The sequence below is a fragment of the Python bivittatus genome, unplaced genomic scaffold, assembly GCF_059951505.1.
Source record: "Python bivittatus isolate LINGU-HERP-01145 unplaced genomic scaffold, Pbiv_v1 ctg000530_np1212, whole genome shotgun sequence".
NCBI classification, from domain to species: Eukaryota; Metazoa; Chordata; class Lepidosauria; order Squamata; family Pythonidae; genus Python; species Python bivittatus.
The window spans coordinates 4,413,062-4,433,844 of record NW_028277085.1 but is presented as its reverse complement, the minus strand read 5'-3'; the positions used below and the strand labels follow the sequence as shown (position 1 = coordinate 4,433,844).

General features: G+C 42.1%; 1 protein-coding gene across 1 annotated transcript in view; it reads right to left on the bottom strand.

The window, feature by feature from the left end:
- The window catches only part of CCDC33 (coiled-coil domain containing 33), a 103,429-nt gene that overhangs the window by 40,843 nt on the left and 41,803 nt on the right, over window positions 1-20,783 (bottom strand). The window contains exons 5-9 of the mRNA XM_088148180.1: window positions 18,124-18,257; window positions 13,835-13,944; window positions 9,249-9,350; window positions 7,500-7,591; window positions 6,873-6,993 (exon numbers count right to left, since the gene is read on the bottom strand). Coding sequence (XP_088004306.1) covers window positions 6,873-6,993; window positions 7,500-7,591; window positions 9,249-9,350; window positions 13,835-13,944; window positions 18,124-18,257 — 559 coding nt within the window. The remainder of the gene's footprint in view (window positions 1-6,872; window positions 6,994-7,499; window positions 7,592-9,248; window positions 9,351-13,834; window positions 13,945-18,123; window positions 18,258-20,783) is intronic.

The window sequence follows — 20,783 nt, the reverse complement described above, 5'->3', positions numbered from 1 at the left end:
TTTCATTCCTATACAGTATATTTTATAGGAACTGATTTAACTGGCACATTCTGGACTTCTCTGCGGATCAGAAAGCTGCTGTCCTTTAACAGACACTGCTTCAGGACTGGGGCAATGCAGTTCCTGCACACAGAAATGTGCCTCAGAAGAAGATTAAGAGTACAAATGTGTAGATCAGGAAAAATTGCATCGTTGTGCATTTTCTATTTTGTTTTGGCAGCAAGATGTTGAAACCTGATTGAACTGACTTCAGAATGAGCATGCACAAATCTGGAATGAGCCAAATATTGATTAAACGATACATTCCCCAGTAATCAAGCTAAATATATTAGAAAGGCAAACATACAGACAATTAGAAAATGAAGCAGACATTCTCTTCCCTCTCCCCCAAACTAGGAAGAAGGGGAATGAGCCAAGGAAGAGAGTCCTTGCGGATATTCTTGCTTGCATTCGTATCTACACATACCAACACAGAGGCTGCATTCACACAACATGCTTAACAAAGGCAGATAGAAACATTATGATTGCATCCACAGGACATGCTATTATTCCTGGTTAGTACTGATTTTATTTTTATTTTTTTGGTTAATCTTTCTCTACCAGTTGGTTGGTTGGTGGTTCCCTGTGTAGCACAAACCCAGATAATGGGTTCATTAAATAACCAGGTTATGCATGTTGATTGAACACAGTCTCTCTCTCACACACATACAGACACACACACACACACACGCATGCACAACCCAGAGCTTTCCTAGGCAAAGCATCAAAGCCACATCATTATTTATTCATTTAATAATAGCATTTATATACCTCTGGCCCCACAAGGAGTTCCAGTGATTTACAAAAGGCTGAGACATAAAATCCATAAAATCTTAGCCCTCGGTGATTTAGTCCCACGCACACCCTGAAGGTTATCCGCTGCACTTGCTCTCTCCCCCTCTCCAACCCCCATGGCAGCATGGAACACAGACATCCTGGTCAAATGTCTTCTGACAACTTTAATGCCAGTGAATTGTTGAGGTCCATTGAACTGTTGAGGTCAATGCTACAAAACTGGAGTAATGGCCACCCTGGCCAACTAATCTGGAATCTTGCTCCTATTGTATGAGTTTCTTCTATTGTTCCAACTACAGGAAAGATTATGGAGGCCAAGGGGCATTTGGCAATATTCCAACCAAGCGCCATCATAATAGCCCATGAAAGGGAGCAGCTGACAAATGAAAGGTTTGGGGTTTACGGCATATACGTAGCGGGACACAAAAATGAAGCACAGGAGGATCATTAGTAAGGACAAACATTCCCATGTTCAGCTCAATAGGTCCTCGCTCTTTTTCCCGACCCAACGGAATGTTGGAAAGAAATGATGGTCAGGACTTTTGTTTATCAGCACAATGACTCTCTGAAACCCAGACAGAATGAGACCGTATCGGTATGGCAGGAGAAGGCGGTGAAAGAAAGATTGAGTTCAGAAATGGCCCCAGGGATCACAGAGGGAAAAAATCCGGAAAAAAGATCCTCGCTTGCAATCCTATGGGAGGGGCAGTTGGGCAATGAATCAGAATGTTGCCAACTCTTCCATTCTATGCCCCCTTCCTCCCCCTTCCTAGTCATGGGGCACAGAATTGAGTGATTTTCAGGGGTGGCGAAGAATTCCCAAAGCTATGCTCTGCATGCTTTCCAATTCTCTGTTGAGCTTAATGCATTTCTCTGGCTTTTAAAAATTTGAACAAAAAAGGAGATTATGCTTTAGGCCCTAGCTCCTCTAAAAACCTCATTACAGGTAGTCTCCGACTTACGATCATTTGTTTAACAACTGTTTGAAGTTACGACGGCACTGAAAAAAGTGACTTACAACCAGTCCTTGCGCTTACGACCATCGCAGCATCCTCACAGTCACGTCATCAAAATTCGAGTGCTTGGCAACTGGCATGTATTTATAACTGTTGCCACATCCCAGGGTCATGTGATCACCATTTGTGATCTTTTCAGGGGGCTTCCGACAAGCAAAGTCAATGAGGGAAGCCGGATTCGCATAACAAGTGTGTGATTTGCTTAACAACCATGGCAAAAAAGGTCATAAAATCGGGCATGATTCACTCAATGACTGCATCGCTTAGTGATGGAAGTTCCAATTCCAACTGTGGTCATAAATTGAGGACTACCTGTACATCACTACTATGACCCTTTATTCCTTGGAGGTTAATTTTAATATAAAATGTGTCTTGCTTTGAGTTTGTCTGCCCTGGCTCTTGGTAATTGTTGGGGGTGGGGGGAACATTTGCACATATTTGTGTGTGTGTGGATAGAGATAGAGCTAGAGATTTATCCTTCTCACTAAATGCTGTTCCTGGAAAACCACTGTAGGATGAAAGGCCCTAAAGCATTTCCTGGATGGTTGGTCCTATATTACTCCTTCTTCTTCAAGAGGGAGCCCAGGTCCCACCTTTGTGTTCCAAGGGTTGCTGGTAGGAGGAAGACTCTCTTTCAGGCTGTGGAAAAATGACCGTAGCAATTTGAGAAAGAGTTCATCTTGGCACCAACTGCCTTTTTCCTCAGTGTCCCAAGCCTGTGTCAGCTCTGCCTTGACTGAAAGTGAATTGGGAGCCATTATCTGGGGATGTAATGGGGAATGACAGGTAAAGAGGCAGGCCAGGACAGCAGAATGATCGAAGGTGATTAGCCAACAGATATGTTCACCCAGATAAAGCCATTAATCTCCCGATGCACCATACAAATGGCCTCTTAGGAGATCAGTGACACTGGGGTTTTGAGTCTATGCAAAGCAGTGGAACCACATGCTAGAACAACGAAGCGTGATAACCAGGTCATACACAAGCAAAATGAGGGGCAGAACAGCAGAATAAACCTTGGGGAATTACTTCTTCAGATCTGATGACTGCAAGGTCTCTGATGATCCATACCTTGTCTAGCAAAGAAGAGCATCTTAATGCAGAAGCCCAGATTCACACATGTATGAACTCCGGAGCAGGGATATTCACACTATAGCCAGTGAATCCAATGATATAATTGGATTCCCAGAAAACTAAAAAAAAAAAAAAAAATCCAAGCAGGGGATGGAAATCCCCAACTCAATTAACAGTATTTTAATTGTTTCTTGCTAGCCAAAAACAGACCAGCAACAGCATCTCTTGGCAAATTCTTGAGAATTACTGGTGGAAAACCAGCCAGCTGATTGGCTGGTTTTTTTGCTGGCAAGCAAGGAACAAGATGGGCTTTCATGGCTTCTGAACATGTGCAATGACATCATTATTGAGCCACCCAGAGTCACCCATTGGGGGAGATGGGTGGCATACAAATTTAATAATAAATAAAATAAATAAAAAGGAAAAATTTGCAAGACCCACCCTGCGTTGGTGTCGCAACACAGGCATGTAAATGACAGGCTAGCACAGTGACATCACGGTGGGGTGGGGCTTGCTATAATTTGTCCTATACCTTTGCTGCGGAAACTCCTATTCTTGAGCAGTTCAACAGTGGAGATTCTATTCCACCCTCAAACCCAGGAAAATTCAAAGGGTATCAGAGTAAAATCAATGTGGAAAGAGTTCCTTATGGCAAGGCATGTAGCCTCACTTTTGTCTGTATCCAAACTCCATAACAGGAGTGGACATCCTGCTGTCTCCCAGATATTTTAGGTGACAATTCCCACAATTGGCTATGCTGAAAATTTTTAATTTCCTACTTCCCCTTCCTGATATCATCTCAAGGCCTTTCTTCAATGTCTCCTGCAGGCAAAGATGGGGGATTGCAAAAGGAAGTCCTTTTTCAAAAGTGGCTTTTTCATGAAGAATGCCTAGCAAGACTCCCAGGGCACTGATTTTAACTTGTGGATACAAGCAAAGATAATTTGTTCCAGCCTTAAGGAATAAGTATAGTAATGATCAGCATTTTGTTTGGTTTTTAACTGTCCAAGGTTATGTGTATATAGTTGTTAGGGTTTCTTCTGCTTTTTGCAATCCTTTGCTTGCTTGTGGACATCCAGGTTGATAGTACCTCACTGAGTCATTGACTGATGCCTTAAACCTGGAATTGAATGGATTTCAGTGTAGATCTTGCTCAGAGAAATTTGATTAGCAGAATAAGAAAAGGAACTGCAATAAACAAATGGATACAGCTGAGCACAGACACCCAAGGGTTAAACAGCTGAGCAAAAAGGACGTGGGGAGGGAAGAAAGATTGTGTGTGGGATGGGGGGAGTGCCATGGTAGTTCAATTCCTCCTGAGGATTAATTTGTAATTCAATTGCTAAGTGCAGTCCTGATGCCCAGAAAGTGTAATTTATGGTATGTAAAGCAAACCATTTGGGTGGGGTGGGCTTCTCCCCATTCCTGTCTGTTCTTCCTCCAGCCCCCAGCCCCAAAGCGAAGACTTCTTGCTGCTTTTAAGGTGGAGTAAGAGACAGGAGCCTTTACAAACTGTCCCTTATGAAGGGCCTTTCCACCCCCATTTGGGGTTCTTCCAACCAAAATGAAGAGATCAATCCCCCCCCCCTCACAGTTATAAGGGACAAAATCAGCATAGATCAGTGTCCTTTCCCTTGGACTTCCTAAGGACAAATGTACAGGACTTGACCAAAGCCGTGTTTGAATGAAATTCAAGGTCTGGGGCCAGCTTGGTGATTCAATTTTGCCTCTTCTTAGCAGGATAGCTAAATGTATTCACCAATAGACTTCCTCCTCATCAAAAGCATCGGGCTTGGGGAAAATCAACTGAGTCAACCAAAATAGAAAATCTAAATGAAATCTAAAGGGAAGCCCTGGGCTGGTGGTTTTCTACCCCCGTCCGTAGGTAGCACATTGTCTCTGTTGCAAAACCAACTTTCATTTCAGGTCTTTAACAAAATTGATAAAAAGAGAGGAAAGGGAATATATTTTCTCAGCCCAGATGGCTCCATTGAATCATTTATAACACCCTATCGACATCCTCTATCCTTTTTTGCCAATTCCAGCTGGCAACGTGCCTCACCAGAGGGCTGTCAGCCAAATCAGGATGGAACAGGAGCTTCTCAAACTTCTTCCTTTCCTTTTCCTCCCCTCCAGGGGCTAATATTTGACTTGGGCTAGGCCTGCTCCCTGAGGAAGAGCAGAAACATTTCTTCAGTTGCATGAACTAAAGGACGTCCATTTTGGAGGGTTCTGCTTGCTTCACAGCAGGAAAGATCCAAGAGGGAAGGGAGGTGCCATTCACAGCACCCTCCAACAGCTCTGGAGGAATTGCAAATGGGGAAATTCAGAATGGGTGAGGAAGATTTCCACCTTCGGAAATGGTAGGACTGGCAGGAAACAGATCAGACTGGGGGCCTTTCAGCAGAAGGCTGTGGTGGGAGAGGGCTTGCGAAGACTCTGGTGTCGGTGGTTAGGAGGGAGATGAAAATAATAAAATATGTCTGCTCTGCTGAAAGAAAACATTGCTTTGAGGTTTGGTGATGGGAAGTGATATGTGATATACCATTCTGTGATATATGATAGATAGATAGATAGATAGATAGATAGATAGATAGATAGATAGATAGATAGATAGATAGATAATAGGAGAGAAAGGAGAGAGAGAGAGAGAGAGGAGAGAGAGAGAGGAGAGAGATTGGAGAGACAGACAGACAGACAGGTACTGGGGGAAAGTATTCCCATGATCCCTCTTCCCTGAACAAGCCGTCCTCCATCTTGGCCTGTTACTGTTGACTTTTCCTCTGCTTCTTCCCCCAGCAAGAGAGAAGGAAGAGTGTGCAAGGCTTCCTTCTGATGCTTCCTCAACTCACCAGTGCATGTTAACGGTCTGCAATAATGGATAGCAGAGTCCAGCGCGAGTGCAACATCCCCTATTATGTGCATCTTTGGCAACTTTTGAGCCAAGAACTGTTGAGCAAAAATTGGAGAAATTGGCAAAGCAAAGCATGACAGTGTTTGAATCCTATTAGACCAGGAAGAGCAAATCAGCTGAATTTCAAAATCCATTGCTCCCATATTCTTAGGTAGGCAGTGTCCGCAAGGGAAGATCAGACCCTTTCCATTCTGTATGTGATTCTGGGAGATGAACCTAGGACCTGCTACTTGCTGTCCTTGTGTTCTACTCATTGTCTACAGCTCTTTCTTCTTCCTGTGGACCTGTGTGGACAGCCTTTAAAAATATATATCCTATCATAGCTTTTACAATCCATTCAAGCTCCAAAGGGCAGCAAGAAAGTCTCTGGATTACATTATTTTACTAGGGATGGACATGAACGTTGCATGGCATTTCTCATTTTCCGAAGGTCACAGGAATAGCATGTCCATCACCAACTTTGAAAATCAACACAATGGCATCGGTTTGCCCACTGTTGCCTTCATCCATTTGGAATGAAAAGGACAATCATGTCTGGCTTTTCCCTTTCCCTTATGACTCACCAGTCCTGAGGGATGTCCCTTGTGCGTTTGTTAGAATTTCAGTGTTAAAATCCAGGCTGGTGTTAAGCAGATCAGCTCAGTTTTCTGAATATAATGGGGTTCATCCTCATCAGAGAGAGGTACCAGCAATTGCAGGGGAGTTCTTCACTGGAGTGGGGAGGACTTGTGGGGAAACCACAAAATATCCCATGAGGACTGTTACGCCCAAGGAACGTTGACTTACTATCCCCGCACAAAGGCTTCCTTGCTAGTAGTTCAATTGCAGAGTTTTTTCTTTCCAAAAAAAAATCTTCCTGGTCCAAAAGTCCAATAAAGCTGTTCTCCATCTCTCATACTGTATGTCATAATCTGATAGGGCTTGGGAAGAGATGGACAATATTTCCTGTTCTTCTCCACTTCCTTCTCCAGCTCTAAGCCCCTGGGTTCCATCAACTACTTAACCAGATCTTTTCTCTCCCTGTTCCCTCATACCTGTGGGTATCCATGGTTGTTGACCCGTGGGACATCAAAATCCTCTATTACAGGATCTGGGAAATTCACCACAGTCAAGGGAACTGCCGGAGCATCCGGTAACCGAGCTTCCATCTGCTTTCTTTAGAAAGAATGAAAAACACGGAGGAATCATTGGTATCTACCGCTTGATACAGTCTGACTGCTGGCAAGAAGATTCTAATTGCAGCATGATCCCAGACATGTAGACATGTTCTCAAAAGTAAGTCCTATACTATTCAACAGGGCTTACTCCCTAGTATGCATGCAGCACAATGTAGGCTGTTCAGAAGTAACTTCCACCAAGTTCACCCAAATTAAAGAAATTACAGACAAGTCCTGCTGTAAGATACACTTAGGGCTGCACACAGTTTTGACCTTTTTGAACCAATCTGTGGGCAGAAAAACTAGAAGGGGATCATTGTATCATATGACTCCAGAAACCAAATGGTTTAGAGTGAATTGCAATAATCCCCATTCACTAGTCATTTAGAGGGCACCTTTCTTAGAAAACTTAAAATTTCCTTTTCTGGGTTTTCAGGAAGTTAGCACACAATCCTAATTACATATGCATACATACACACTCCTTACTCATGATCTATTACTCACGTGTAAGCTCCAATGTTGTTTACTATTCTAGCAACAGCTTTGATATTGCCATCAGGATGTGAAAGAGGCTCATTGATTCCCTTGAGGAAAACCTAACATTGGGACAAAAAAGAGAAAGGTCACCAACAGATTCCTGAAGCACTCTGGAGAGGAATATTCCCTGAAGCCCTTCCCTGTAGAACTGCATCTTGGGAACTTGGTTTCTTAAATACTGGATTCTGATCATCCAAGGAGTCAATCTTGGATCCAAGGAAAAGATATTCATATGCTCTGATGTCTCTATACCTACAAAGATCAGACTCATGCAAGCCATGGTATTATTCCCTGTGACACTTATAGAAGTGAAAGTTGGACTCTGAAGAAGCAGGATAGGAAGAGTGTTGACACTTTTGAATCTTAGTGTTGGAGAAGACTCCTGAGAATATTGTGGACAGCCAAGAAAATGAGCCAATGGATCATCAAACAAATCAACCCAGAGTTCTCACTCAAGGCACAGATGACCAGGATCAGATTAACCTACTTCAGACATATTATGATCTCTGGAGAAGGCTCTGATGCTGGGAAAGGTGGAAGAAAAGAGAAGAGGAGAACAACCAGCAGGAAAGTGGATGGACTCAGTTACAGTGGGGATAGGTGCGCTGTTGGGAGACCTAAAGGATCAGATTGAGGACAGATCATCATGAAGAAAATCTATGTGGTCGCTAGCAGTCAAAAATGACTTGATGGCTGTGCATGTATAGGTTTCCCTGCAAAATATACACACAAATGGATTTTGATAAGTATATTTGAACCCAAGGCTGCACTGGAACACCCAGGAAGGTGTGAAATCTGATCCCAAATTAAATTCCACTGGAGATGCAGAGTGGGCATTTTGGACTGCAGTTTGCAAAGATTGTTTTTTCCCAGTGTCCTTACAGAAAGCCAGGCTGATTAATAACTGAAGCAAATTTGCTTTTATCAATTCATTCCAGAGCCCAGGCTTCTCCACTTGGTGCCCAGCTGTTGAGTTAGAATTCCAGCTCCCAGAATTCACTGCCAGATTGGCCCATGCCACCCGGGAATTGCTCCCCACAATCCATCAGGAGGAGAGGAGGTTGAGAAGGCTGCCCTACAAGGGGAAAGAATTGCATTTATCTGGAACAATGTATTGCTGGCTTGGTGTCATGGGGGTGGGGGTAGGGGAACCACAAGAGTCTTTCAGTGTTACTCTTTCAAACATTTTTAAACATTTTGTTAAAAGATCTGGCTGGATCTAGCATAACAACAGACTGACTGTGGAGGTCAGCTACATCTGCTGCTGGAGAGAATATCTACTGTAGCTTTCATGACTTTTAGGCATGAGGAACTTATTCTGCAGCATTTTTCATCATCTCTCTTTTAAAGATGGCTTGGGCTATCATTGGAATGTCTTCTGAATCTGATTTCCATACATTAAATAATGTATTGATGTACACTTAATTCCTATCCATTATGGATGTTTTAAAAAGTTCTTCTTTATAATGCTTTGAAATTCAGTTTCTTTGGATGACCACCAAGTTCTGGCACTATAAAAAATTGCTTGACAAGCAACTATTTCTTGACCAGTTACAGATGCCCCAGAAGGCACACATTTTGACTCCAAGAGAAGCAATGGTGGAATTTCTCATCTTAAAAAAATCCCATGTCTAGCTACAACTGACTTACTCATGAAGCTCTCTTTGACTCATCTCCCCAATGAGTCCAATAACCCTCCCTTGACCTGGCCCTCACCTCCAGCCCTGTGTAGGTCACTCCAGCATAGCGTGGGATGAGGCTGCGTTTACGAATGATGGAAGCATATAACTTGGTTCCTGTTGGGTCCTTCTTCCGAGGCTGTTTGAGGAAAAACCAAACCACAGAATGAAAAGAGAACAGAAGGTGGAAACAAGACAATAAACCAAGCCATATGAAGTTAAGATGAAGGTAAACTGGGTTGTTCTTGAGATGGCTCCAAGGAACTGTAATTGGTAGTAAATCAGGAGTTGTTCATTAGAGTTTATGCTACCCTGGAGAATCATCTAGAAAGTTCAATACCATGAACAGCTCTGTCTGGTATAAAAGTAAATACAGGAACACTTGCATTTCCAGAGGAAGCCAGGTAGCATGAAAAGTGGCCTTCAACTATGCTAACATCAAACGTGTGGCTGTTGGGAAGGGCTATGGCCAATAGACTTGACAATACAAAAGGCGGGAGTTTGTGTTATGATGTCACAATGCGCTTTTTGTTGTTTTCTCATCACTGTGGTTGGTACCAGATACCTATACATCCAAAAAACCTTTCATGCTTTATTGATGCTAATCCCTTTTGATCAGTGGATGTCTAGAGAAACTCTCATTCTCTCTCACTGGAGGTTTCTAAGGTAAGGTTGGACAGGTATATTTGGGGAATGATCGAGCTCTGGACTTCTTAGATTAAGCAGAGGATTATGGATTACATAGCCTCTAAACCCCCTCCAGTTCTATAGTTGTATTTCCCATTTTTTTCCTCCCTCTCAAAGTTCTGAACCACTTTATCATCATAACTTTTCAAGAACTGTGTCACAGCACAGAGAAGTGTGAAACTGAATGGAAGGCATTGCCGGTTGTATTGAAATATGCAGATCAATTTGTCTCCTATATAAAAATTCAGAAAAAGTGATTCTTTACATATTTCTACATTGAACTGGATTATCATGGCTTAGAATTTCCAGCAAGGCACTGCAGGACAGAAACCTTTCAATCACCCTGTTTTTAATGATCAATAAAACACCCGCCTTTAAAAGCTTCCATAAATGTTAGAATCACCAGCAATTCAGCCCTATAGAAGTAGTTGGAGGCTAACACTGAGATCAACAGAGCCCCCAAATGGATTCCTGAACCGTCACGAGACAGCTAATCATTATCATGTCATCAATACAAGCACTTTCCTTTAAAAAAATCAGTCTCTCTGCAAATGAAGGGGACAGAGTAAAGCGTAAAGGTCGGATTTTTTAAAATGTCAGAAAGAAGAAGTCGCTAGTTACATTCTGCACAGCACAATGCCGTCAAGAAACAGAATTTTTTGCCTTTAAGGCATTTTAGTTTTTCAGGATGAATGGAAACCTGTAGATCATTTTTCCTATACAATCAAAGGGTTGGGACAAGAGTTTTCTCTGTTGGTTGTATCGTTGCAATGTGGAACAAAAGCTTTCTCCAGCATTCAGCCAAATTTGGGGAAATTACTCATGAGGCACTCCTGAAGACCAAATCAGTCCTCATTGGGATATTCTATGGGGTCCCCACCACCACCTCCTTTAGATTTTCCCCTTTTTCTTTTCTTTTTTTACTTCTTCAGTCCTGAAACACGCTAAATTGTTCACCTCATTTCTCATTCACCACTTGAGTTTGCTGTTGTAGAAACAGTGAGCAGTATTTGAAGATAGGAAAACAGAGTATGTATTTTACATAAATGGAGTTTAGATAGAACCATAGAACGATAAAACAATGGAACAATAGAGTGCTAGATAGAACTGTAGAACAATACAGATAGAATAATAGAATGATAAAACAATACTGTACATACAATGGCAGATAGATGATGATAGATGGATGATAGATGATGGATGGATGGATGGATGGATGGATGGATGGATGGATGGATGGAGAGAGTGAGAGAGAGAGAGATCTGAGTCTTTATTATTCCTTTCCTATCATTCGTGTTTTCCCACTGCTATTTTAGCCTTCTTCCAGTTTGGGCCTTTCATTCACTCTCTTTCCACACACACCCCACCAGCAGCACCCTCCCCCCTTCTCTTTCACTGCTCATGCAGAAAAGCAAATATGTCAGGTTGCTTCTTTAGCTACCTTTGAATGTCAAATTGTTCCTTTCCATGCTTTTGATGCTCCACAAAGGTTAGAAACAAAGGCCAGGCAGGACTTTGTCTCTACCGTTTGCTTGGCTGAGCAACAAAAGCTTCTTAAAGTAAGCAAAGCATGTGACATCTGTAACAAAAATCCTTTAACAAGAGTCGCTTTGCATGAGAGGGGCGGCTGTATGCATGTGACATATAAATAAATAAATAAATATTGGGCAAAGGGTGGGAAGGGTAAGGGAAAAGCAGAGCTCTTAAACAGATTGATTTTCAGAACCTTGACCAGCTGTAAGATGGATGGATTCAGCTGCAATGGTGATGAGTGCACCATTGGGAAGACCTGAAAGACCAAGTCAGGAATAGATCATCATGGAGGAAATCTATCAGTGTGGTCACTAGGAGTTGGAAATGACTCGATGGCACATAATCAATTGATTGCTCAATCAATCAATCAATCAATCAATCAATCAATCAATCAATGTATATTTTGGAGGGGGGAATCTGTTTAGACAGCAAACACATTTTTTCAGCTTCTTCAGATCATTTTTCAGTTCATTCAAAATATGGTAAAACAGACCAATTACATTTGGAGCCCTTTGCTGAACAAAGGTGTAGGCTTCACCCCCAAATCCTACTTTAATGGCAGCAGAATGGGTTGATCAAAGAAGAGACCTTCCAAATAGGATAAGATTTTATTTGGATATGAATAGTTGCAAGCAATAATGGCGAGACGGGGGAAAAATTATTCCCTTCTTTTAAAAAAACCCCAGGAACATGGAATTATTGATGATTCCTTCAGCATGTTTCTTTGACTTTGAGGTTTTCAGAATCTGAAATGCGGTTCTGAAAATCTGAAATCCTTTCCTATCATGGATTATTTCTGTTTTGCAAAGGTTTTCCTATCCTGACTTCTGCCAAGTTTGAGGAAAAGGTTCTTGTGTTCTTCATAAGTCTAAACAAGACAGCAAATAAGGCTACGGAACGTCTCCTATCTCAGGAGACGTTCCGTAGCCTTGTGTAAATGCAAACATACAATCCAAGTGGGAACCTGTTCCCCAAAGTCTTTGCAGATGCCAAGCTAGCTCAGCAAGAAAAAGCTAAATGAGAGTGCTTCTGCCCTAACATTTGAGCCCTTCTACTTGTATAGGAATTTTTGGGCAACACAATTATTTATTCACTACAAAGCTTTCCTACCATCCAGGGATGGGGGGAGAGGGCGTGCTTCCAGATGGCTAATGTTCATGGTGAAAGCAAACAAAACAGCTTGCAATCTAAACACCAAAGAGAAGCCATTACAAGAACAAAATAGCAGATGCAGACCAGATGTTTAGATGGCTGCGAGAGAAAATCTCAGTAAATGAGAACTTGGATGATTTTAACCTGTCATTGAAAAGCAGGAAAAACAGTGCAGAGCACTACATTCTACCAAACCTAGGTGCCATCACCGAAAATGTCTTGTTCTCAAATGCTCTTTGCAGGGAATATGAGGTCTAGGGGAAGAGAAATCTTCTCAATTCCCAAACTTAAGAGTCGTTTCATCCAGCTTTTGCATCTGTTCACAATTTTTTTAAAAAATCCATATGAGGTTCCGAATACATTTTCCATACATATTTCCCCATCCGAGACATCTCCTTTGTTACGATGCATTTTTTGTGCACCAATTTCATGCAGACTTTCCCCCAACAGATCCTCTTAGGGCGCATATGCATCGTTCAGAGAATTCCATTGAAACCATCGGTAGAAGCGTGAATTATGGAGGAGAGCTGGCTTTTAGTTCATAGATTGGATCAGTAAGTGTGAATGCAGTTAAGTCAGCATTAAGAGATGAAATTAGCCGATTTCAAAGGGAGGCATTCTTAGCGATGGGTTACCAGTGTTAAATGCATTTAGTGCATTTAAACAATGTATGAAAGATCTAGAAGCCCAACAGGGCCAGTTTGCTTTACTCAACAATGTTTTTCTGAACAGTCAACCCCCCTTTTTCAAACCAGCAAGTCAGTAACCCTCTATAACAGTGTTTCTCAACCTTGGCAACTTGAAGATGTGTGGACTTCAGCTCCCAGAATTCCCCAGCCAGTCATGCTGGAGTTGAAGTCCACCCATCTTCAAGTTGCCAGGGTTAAGAAATACTGCTCTGTAAGGATCCTGCTTTATAATTCCTTATCTGGTAAAACACCCAGGAAATTCTGTTCTTTTTTATGTACCGTGATCAGATCAGCAGGATTGAGTTTCCTTGAATCGAGCCAGCTTCTTTATACTGCCTGTAAAATTAGACACCCCTTCACTGCCCACCAAGGAATCTACTGCCAATTGTAATTCTTATCCTGGTTTGTGTTTTCATGCTTGTTTTATTTTTAACGTGTTTTATTTTGAACTCTGGTCTGTGACTGCCATAAACTCCATCCAGCTAGTCAATTTCTCCCCCACCCCCATGAAGTCTACAAGCAAAGCAAAGCAAAGTCTAAACAGGTAGATTCTGGGACTCACCAGCACCAGGGCACAGTGATAATGATGAAAGGGACGTAGGTATTTTACAGGAATGTTGTATTTTGCAAGAACTTCCTTGGTGTCCTTGTCAGCTATAGTGAGAGACACATCTGGAAAGAGAAAGGAAGGGTGGGAAAAGACAGTCATTTTTACATAACAAAAATGCCCGTGAGCCAAACCGAGCTAGACGTGGGAGAGTCTTGATCAGATCTCCCTGTTTTTATTTTCTTTACTTTAAAGCAAATGGGAGAGGCTTCTGCTTTTGATCAGAGCAGTGACATTTAATCTTCCATCCCTTCATGCCATTTTCCCAATTTAAATATCTCCCCCAGGGGAGCTATTAGCCGCATAAAAGGGGGAAAAAAACAATGTGGATTCTTTGGTCATTTTTATATTGTTTCCCCTGCTCTGGGGATAAATTGCAGGTTTCAGTGGTGGTGGTGGCAGCTGATTGAGATCCAAAAAATAATGGAGCTGGGAGGATTAATACCCCTTGTCTAGAAGACACTCCTCTAATAAAAATTAGAGCAGAGTGCCTGTTTTCAGATTAAAAAGAGAACAAAGTACAGGCCTCTGTACCTTTCCCTAGCTCCTGCAAAATTGGTTGGTGTTTTCATTAATCTCCCTCCCATGAACCCACCTCAGATCCTTGTTAGTTTCTGACAGTTTGCAACTCCACCAGCATACATATATACAGATAGATAGATAGATAGATAGATAGATAGATAGATAGATAGATAGATAGATAGATAGATAGACTTTGCTAAGCAAAGTTTTAAAAGCGATGTGGAACAAAAGGCCCATGTGAGGAAAATGAGCTCCTGTTCACTTGATAACATTCATTATTCTTAGCTTCACGTGTGAAAAGCGCCGGGAGTTGCTTTCAGTCCTTGGGGACACCCCCATCATCCCCTGAGCAGGAAGCTTCTGTCCTTGGTGCTGAACTGTAATCAGGCGCTATTTGTAGGGAAAAGGAAGGTGTGACAAACTGTTGGTGCCTTCTCTTGTAATGGTGTATACATTTTTGGTCTGGAATTTGCATCCTGTGTGTGTAAGTATCCATGGGGAATAGCTATGTTAGGCTGTGGCAGAAGAACTAAAAAAAATCCTTCAAGTTCCTCCAAATGAGATAAATGTTTCTGTTTATGTGTGCAAAAAACAGCCTTTAGCTGTACTCTCATCTAAAGTCTTTCTTTCTTCTTTTCTGACACATTTGTGTATGTTGTTAGAGATGGGAGGAAAGGAAGAGGAAGAGGAAGAGGGAAGGGAAGGTGGTGGAATAGTGCTCTGTTAAAATAAAAAATGAACTTCATACATTAAAGCAAAAAAAAAAAGGCTTTGTAGAGAATTGGGGCATTATAGAATTAAAATCTTTTTTTAATGAACCATCAAATATAGAACACCATAATAGCTAAGTTTTCTTGCAATGAATAAGGCACATAATCATGTAAGATATGAAAACCAAACCAGACAATGAAGGCTGAACCAAACTTTTATGATGGGGGGGGGGGATATTCTTTTTAGCGGACCCAAAATGGGAGTTTCAGAGTTTGATTAGTTGAAATAGGCTTTTTCTGCCATTTCATCTGGAACAAAAAAAGAAAGACCTCCAAATGTAGGTGGACCATTGGCTCACTCCTTTCTCACTCCTTGGCCTGCCAAGATAGCACTTCTTTTAGTAAGTTCAAAAGGGCCTTATTTTTTCTGATTGGTTGATCTGGGATGACCTGACCACTCTGCTGAGCCAACCTGTGCTGGAAATCTAGCATTCTCTTCCAGAATTACTTTGTATAGACCATGAAAAATGCATCTAAACCACCCAACCAGTCCCTGAGGCTGGGGAGCAGAAAGAAGAAACATGCAGAACCTAGAGAAGACTCCAAATTTTATGCAACACCAGAAATTCTATTTTATCTCTTCCTACCCTTCTTTGAGAGGCCCTGCAGAGAAGTCAAGATGCTGGGTTCTGAGGTGTTCCCAAAGTTAAAGGGCAGAGAAAAAAGGCGTTGGCACCATTGCGAGATAAAAGGGGAAGGAGAAAGCATTGGTAGAACGTCTGATGGAGGAAGAGCACCAGGAAGGCATAGTGGGTGATGGACTAACCAGGGATACATAGGCCCCAGCCCCTTGCCGATGCCCTCTTCTACCTTAACCACATCACCGGCCTTGTTATCTTCTGCTCAGGCGCCTCCGCATCTTGTGAGCTTCCTGAGTACCCAGCTGAAGCTCAGGTCTGACCTCATTAGCAAGTCCCAAGCAGGGAGACATTGTTGCTTTGTGTCTGGAGATGCTCTCCAGCCTGCGAGCCTGTCTCATTAACTCCCCCCAGCAGTCTTGTTCTCGCCCTGGCCATTATTCTTTGTCCCTCAGATCCCTTGTCCAAAAGGGAAGGCCTGCCTTGACAACAGAAGAATAGGGCCTCATTTCCTCAATCATTAGTTGCCAATTGCTTTCTGTGTGACCCCATTGGAGAAGGGAGGGGGCAGAGTCACCGCAGCAACTATTGCTGAATAGATATCCACGGAGCAACAGTCTGCCAAACACCTGCCCGATGCATGAATTTCTTTGTCTTTCCCTTCTCTATCTCTCTTTTGACATCCCTCCCATCTTTTCATTTCTCTTCCCGAGTGCAATCACTAACTTCAGGGACTTCAGCCACAACCTAGATATCATAGCGATGGTGACCGCCCATCACAACGTCTTATACTCTGATCACAGAGGAAATGATGGAACCTCGACTCCTCTTTTCCTAAACCTAGGGACCCATCCTTTGCTACCAGGGCAGAAGCATCTGGCACATCTTTTGCTGAAGAATCTTTTCTTTTGGAGCAATCTCCAGCTGAGAGATCTCTTTGGGGCATCCTTTTTGTGTGGTGTGCCCATTTATTTTAAAGGCCACATGGATTGAAGGCCGAACTGAAGCAGCCCTGTTCTGGTGTCTTGATAATTTTTTATTTATAACCTGTCTTTCTATTTATGGGGCACAGTCAAGACTCTAAGCCAAGGAAAGTCTTTCTTATCACCTCCTATGGCACTGAAAGGGCAGGATTTGAAACTGGAATCTTTGGCTCGAAAAGGAGGGGTTCCAGCACTGAGCAGGGGTCTTCTTTCCTGCCCCATAGAAGACTTTGCATTTTTCACCCACTTAGATCTAACTTAAAACTTACTGTTTAAAAAAGGGGATGGGCCATGATGCTTTCCTAGCATTGCTCCCTGTCTGTAAGAAGCTATTAACATCATGACTTCATTTCTCAGAATTCCAAGTCATCTCATTTAGTTATTTGGGTCAAATCCAATGATACTAACACTTCCATTACCACACACGTTTGGGCATGTCGAAAGCATGTCGAAAGACAAAAGAAGTATTCATCCAATCAGCTTCTTCAGATGCCCTTAAAGGAGCAGGGCTTTGACCACACAGTCATGGCTACCATCTTGACTTTTGTGACCTCCCCTGTAGATGCCCCTACCCCAGCTCCTGGCCTGCATATACAAATCACTTCCCCAAATTGGATTTAGACCAAAGGGGCCTAACCTTTAAATTCTACAGGCCCTGTCTCTTTCGATCATTCTGGAACTAAGATAGGTAGAAAAGTACATCAAACACTGTTTTATTTCACTTAAGAAGGAGCTGTAATGGAATTACCTGGAGCACTACGACTGGCTGCCGCTGGCTTCATTCCGCCAGAGTCTAGCATTAATCTAATTGCTAACTCTAATGCTATTAGTATTATTATGATTACCCACATAACATTGCTCAGCTTGGAACAATAAAGATCAAGTCACCAGGGCAAATGGCCACCGTCTTGGGAAAACACCCCAATTATCAATAATCATTTCCCCATTAAGGTAGGCAACGGAGCTAGGAGGGAAGAGCCCAGAGGCACCAGACAACAGATCCAGTTTCCTATCTGGCAGATAAGCAGGACTATTGGGTAGACAATGATTAAATATAGACTCATATGCTTGGTTCAGAGAGAGCAGAAAGGAAGAAAGATTGTGTACCACATCACGTCTTTAGGCCACTGAATTCCGTTCAGCTGGGCACACAAGCTGTTTCAAATCTTGTATTCCATTGATTGATTTTGTGCCATCAAGCGGGTGTCAACACAGATTTTCTCCAGAACACTCTATTCCCAAGCTGATCCTTAAGAGCTTCCAATGCTGCCCCTGTTGCTGCTGTCATTAAATCTATCCTCCTTGTTGGGGATTGTCCCCTTTTTCTCTTTCTTTCCATTAAGTGACATTCATTCCCACCAAGCTTCTCAGATCTTCCAACGTGGCCTCACCTTCTTCGCCTGCCTTGATGGAGTCAATTTCCACTGTCACCCTTTCTTCCCAGGCTGGAGCGTAAGTTGGTTGTTCAGGGACATGGGTCACTCCCTGAGTTGGCTGTTTGCTGTCTTCATCTGAAGTGGTTTTGCTACAAATGGAGAAGAAGGGAAGATATGACATGTTTTGGGAGCCTAGTAGACAGCAGAGCAGAAACCCTTCCATACCGAGACAAAGTCAACTTTTGCCTTTGAGAGAAATAATGAGTGGGGTGGCTAGAGATGCTTCAAAAGGGATTCAGAAGATCTTGCGTGCGTGCACTCCACTATTCATCAAAACCACCCAATTTCCACATAAAACTGAAAACAAAAAAGTTGAAGTTGCTTTAAGAGTTGTGTTAACTTCAATGAATGACTTCCTCTCACAAAAATCTGAAAAAAGTCAGGATGACTTAAGGAATAGCAGGTTTCCATGATGTCCAAAAGACACCTTCCAAATCATGTACCAACTTAGGCTGAACTTCAAATCAGGAAACACCTAAATTCAAATTTGGCCATAGGCTGTTCTATTATTGGCCATCTCAACTAATATCATCTAGGGATTTTCAGATCAGAGCAAAATGTCAATGCCAAGCTTTCTATCCTATTTTTTTTTCCATCATTTTTTCCAGTAAATAGTTTTTGCTGATTTCTACAATCAGCAGTTACCATTGAACAGTTTCTTAATGTGTACTCCTTCGATAGACACAGTTGCCTGAATAAACACCCTCACATTCATATTCTAATGCAGCTATGTATGGTATCATTTCTAATTTTTGTATGCAGCTCCTCCAACATTTCTTTATAGACCAATTTCCCAAACAGAGACTTTGCACACAACTTTGCACATGGATGCTCTTTTGAACGAAGTCTTGTCAAATCAGCATTCCATTTTGCAAAGTATGAAAGATGCCCACAGACTTTCCCTGATGCTGCCTGTGCTACATTTATTGCAGATTTATTTTATATCCCTAGCATAATTTATTTCCATCCATAGAATAATTTAGTTTGCACCCCTACCATAACTTACCGAGTATAATTTATTTTACTGCCCTAATGTAATTTGCATTGATTGGCAGGAGCTCACCAGGGTTTCAGATGAAAGTCTTTCCCAACTCCACCTAGAAATGCTGGGCTAAGATGCAGGATTTCCCGCACGCAAAGCTGTGCTCTGAAAATGAGTGATGGCTATTCCCCACTTTAGTCAGACGTTTCAGAATCTCAGCTCTGCACTGGGAATAGCTGTATTTGGGAAGGTGGACAACCTCTTTGAGTTTCCCGGTCATATTTGTAGTGAGAAGTCCTTCCAAATTCCAAGGTTTTATTGCCCTGGATTAAATAAGTTCCAAGGTCTTCTCTCATTGTAAAACTGGATGGTTCAAAAAGAAATTGTCCCTCCAATTCTTGATGAGAGAATTGCTGTCTATTATTTTGTGAATAATAATAGTAATAATCCAGAGGGAGAGAGAGAGAGAGAGAGAGATGAGATGAGATGATGAGATGATATCATGTAGATAGATAGATCAACTCAAGGCTACGAACTTACCTAATACTCCTTCCTCCTCCTCTTTTCCCCACAACAACAACCTTGCAAGGTGGATTGAGCTGAGAGAGAGGGGCTGGCCCAAAGCCACCCAGCCAACTTCCATGCCTAAGGGAAGCCTGGAACTCACAATCTCCTGGTTTCCAGGCCAGCCCCTAGAAACCGGCTATCTATGACTATGAGTCCCAAGCTTTTATTCTATTCCACTTAAATTTCATTTCACTGAGGAAGGATTTTAAAGACCGAGTCTGAAAATGGGAGAAGACTCAATTACACCCTCATTTTCTATTTCTTCTATTAACTTTTTCTTTCCCCCATCCCTGCCTTATAATTGTCAGGTAGGGCCCTTGAGAAAACATTACAGAAAAGCATTCAGGATGATCAAGCATTTGTATCATGATTCTTCCTGTTGTAGTGTGTTACTAATGTGCTGATTATCCTACACACATACACACTCAGAACACTTAATCCAATCACACTTGGGTCTGCTTTAAAATAATGTGGGGTGGTGTCTCATCCAGGTTCCTGTGGGCAATGATGAGGGGGAAGAAGCGAAAAAGGAGATGCTTTGCAAAACTTCATTTGAGAGCAAAAAATAGTAGGAAAAGGACAGAGACTGTTTTTCTGCTCTAGGACAGGAGCAATAGTATCACACGAGATATTATTGCACCCAAAAGCAGATACTACATGTAACTATTAAGAAATGATCCTGAAGTCTGGGAGTTCTGAGTTTGCTTCTTAAATGAAACTGAAACATCAGGAATCCTCATCCCTACGTTTTTGTGTGGTTGAATTTTGCAGTGGTTCCCAGAGAAAAAGCATCTGAAATATTTTCTTTCTGCTAAAAAAAAATCCTGAAGAACTAGATGCTCCTTGGGGTCCTCCCAATTCTACACTTCTTTGAACAATAAGGTCAGGAGGCGTTGTGTCTTATTTTTCTGTATGTTGCTTTTAACATCACTATTCTTTTGAGGAGAGGCTGCAGTACAAATTTAATAAACCCTAAAAAATGGAACCGAACGATCATGGCACCCAACACCTTGAACAGTTTGTTTTCAAACATCCTCTGCTAATTGCAACGCAAAGCTGGACTACA